At 51.5% G+C, this 1,308-nt stretch overlaps 1 protein-coding gene across 1 annotated transcript; it reads right to left on the bottom strand.

Moving 5' to 3' along the window:
- Positions 1-398: 398 nt before the first annotated feature.
- LOC106778891 (stress protein DDR48-like) lies at positions 399-1,101 on the bottom strand. Its single transcript, XM_014666895.1, has 2 exons — positions 1,007-1,101; positions 399-885 (listed from the first exon to the last, which is right to left on the bottom strand). The coding sequence occupies exons 1-2, from the start codon at positions 1,099-1,101 to the stop codon at positions 399-401; spliced, it is 582 nt and encodes a 193-aa protein (XP_014522381.1).
- Between the last annotated feature and the right edge of the window lie 207 nt (positions 1,102-1,308).

Raw genomic sequence — 1,308 nt, 5'->3', positions numbered from 1 at the left:
GCCATCCGACCTCAACTGCTCGGCCTCCCATGGCCACTCAGGTACTTAGCCAAATTTGGCCTCAAGAATTCGGTCATTCGACCTCAACTACTCGCCCTCCCATGACCTCAGAAAGTACTTAGCCAAATTTGGCCTTAAGCATCCCACCATCCGGTCTCAACTGCTCGGCCTCCCATGGCCTCACAGGTACTTAGCCAAATTTGGCCCCAACCATCCGGTCATCCGACCTCAACTACTCGGCCTCCCATGGCCTCATAAGTACTTAGCCAAATTTGACATCAACCATCCAGCCTCGACCATCTAGCCTCACCAATGGAATCCCGGTCGACCTCGCCGAAGGTTGGCGACTATGGATCTTCACCAAAAGAATCTCGGTCGGCCTCATGGAAGGTCAGCGACTATGGATCTTCACCAAAGGAATCTCGGTCGGCCTCAGCGAAGGTTGACGACTGTGGATCTTCACCAAAAGAGTCCCGGTCGACCTCACCGAAGGTCGGCGACTGTGGATCTTCACCAAAAGAATCCCGGTCGGCCTCACCGAAGGTCGACGACTGTGGATCTTCACCAAGAGAATCTTGGTCAGCCTCACCGAAGGTCGGCGACCGTGGATCTTCACCAAAGGAATCTTGGTCTGCCTCATCGAAGGTCGGCGACTGTGGATCTTCACCAAAGGAATCCCAGTTGGCCTCATCGACGGTCGACGACTGTTGATCTTCACCAAAAGAATCTTGGTTGGCCTCACCGAAGGTTGACGACTGTGGATCTTCACCAAAGGAATTCCGACCAGCCTCATGGAAGGTCGGCGACCGTTGATCTTCACCATAGGAATCCCGATCGGCCTCATCAATGGTCGACGACCGTGAATCTTCACCAGAAGAATCTCGACTGGCCTCGTCAAAGTATTAGTAGCGTATCCAACTCAGACGACAAAAGCAAGACCCGTTTTTCCAACCACTCTTTATGATAATCGAACAAGGAAGACAGAAGCAAAAACCAACCGAAGAACCCGTCCCTATCAGGAAGGTCATGTACAAAATCCCTTCGTAGAATAACATCATGCTCGGGCTTGGAGGGCTTGTGTACCGTACGACCCTCCCGCATGGTCGTACGGTCCTCCCGCATGGCCGCCCTCCCATGTAGTCTTCCAGGGTTGTCTTCCCATGGTTGTCCACCTAGGTTGTGCCAGCTGGTAATGGCTCATTAAACCCTTAATGAAGATTAAGGTGTGATTGGATCGTCAAAAGGTAAAGGTCTATTACAACTAGTATAAATAGAGGTTTCATGTATGACTTTAAACCACGTTGCACA

The sequence above is a fragment of the Vigna radiata genome, chromosome 2 (assembly GCF_000741045.1).
Source record: "Vigna radiata var. radiata cultivar VC1973A chromosome 2, Vradiata_ver6, whole genome shotgun sequence".
In the NCBI taxonomy this organism is placed as follows: Eukaryota; Viridiplantae; Streptophyta; class Magnoliopsida; order Fabales; family Fabaceae; genus Vigna; species Vigna radiata.
The sequence above is the reverse complement of the archived record's forward strand: the minus strand, read 5'-3'. Positions and strand labels throughout refer to the sequence as shown.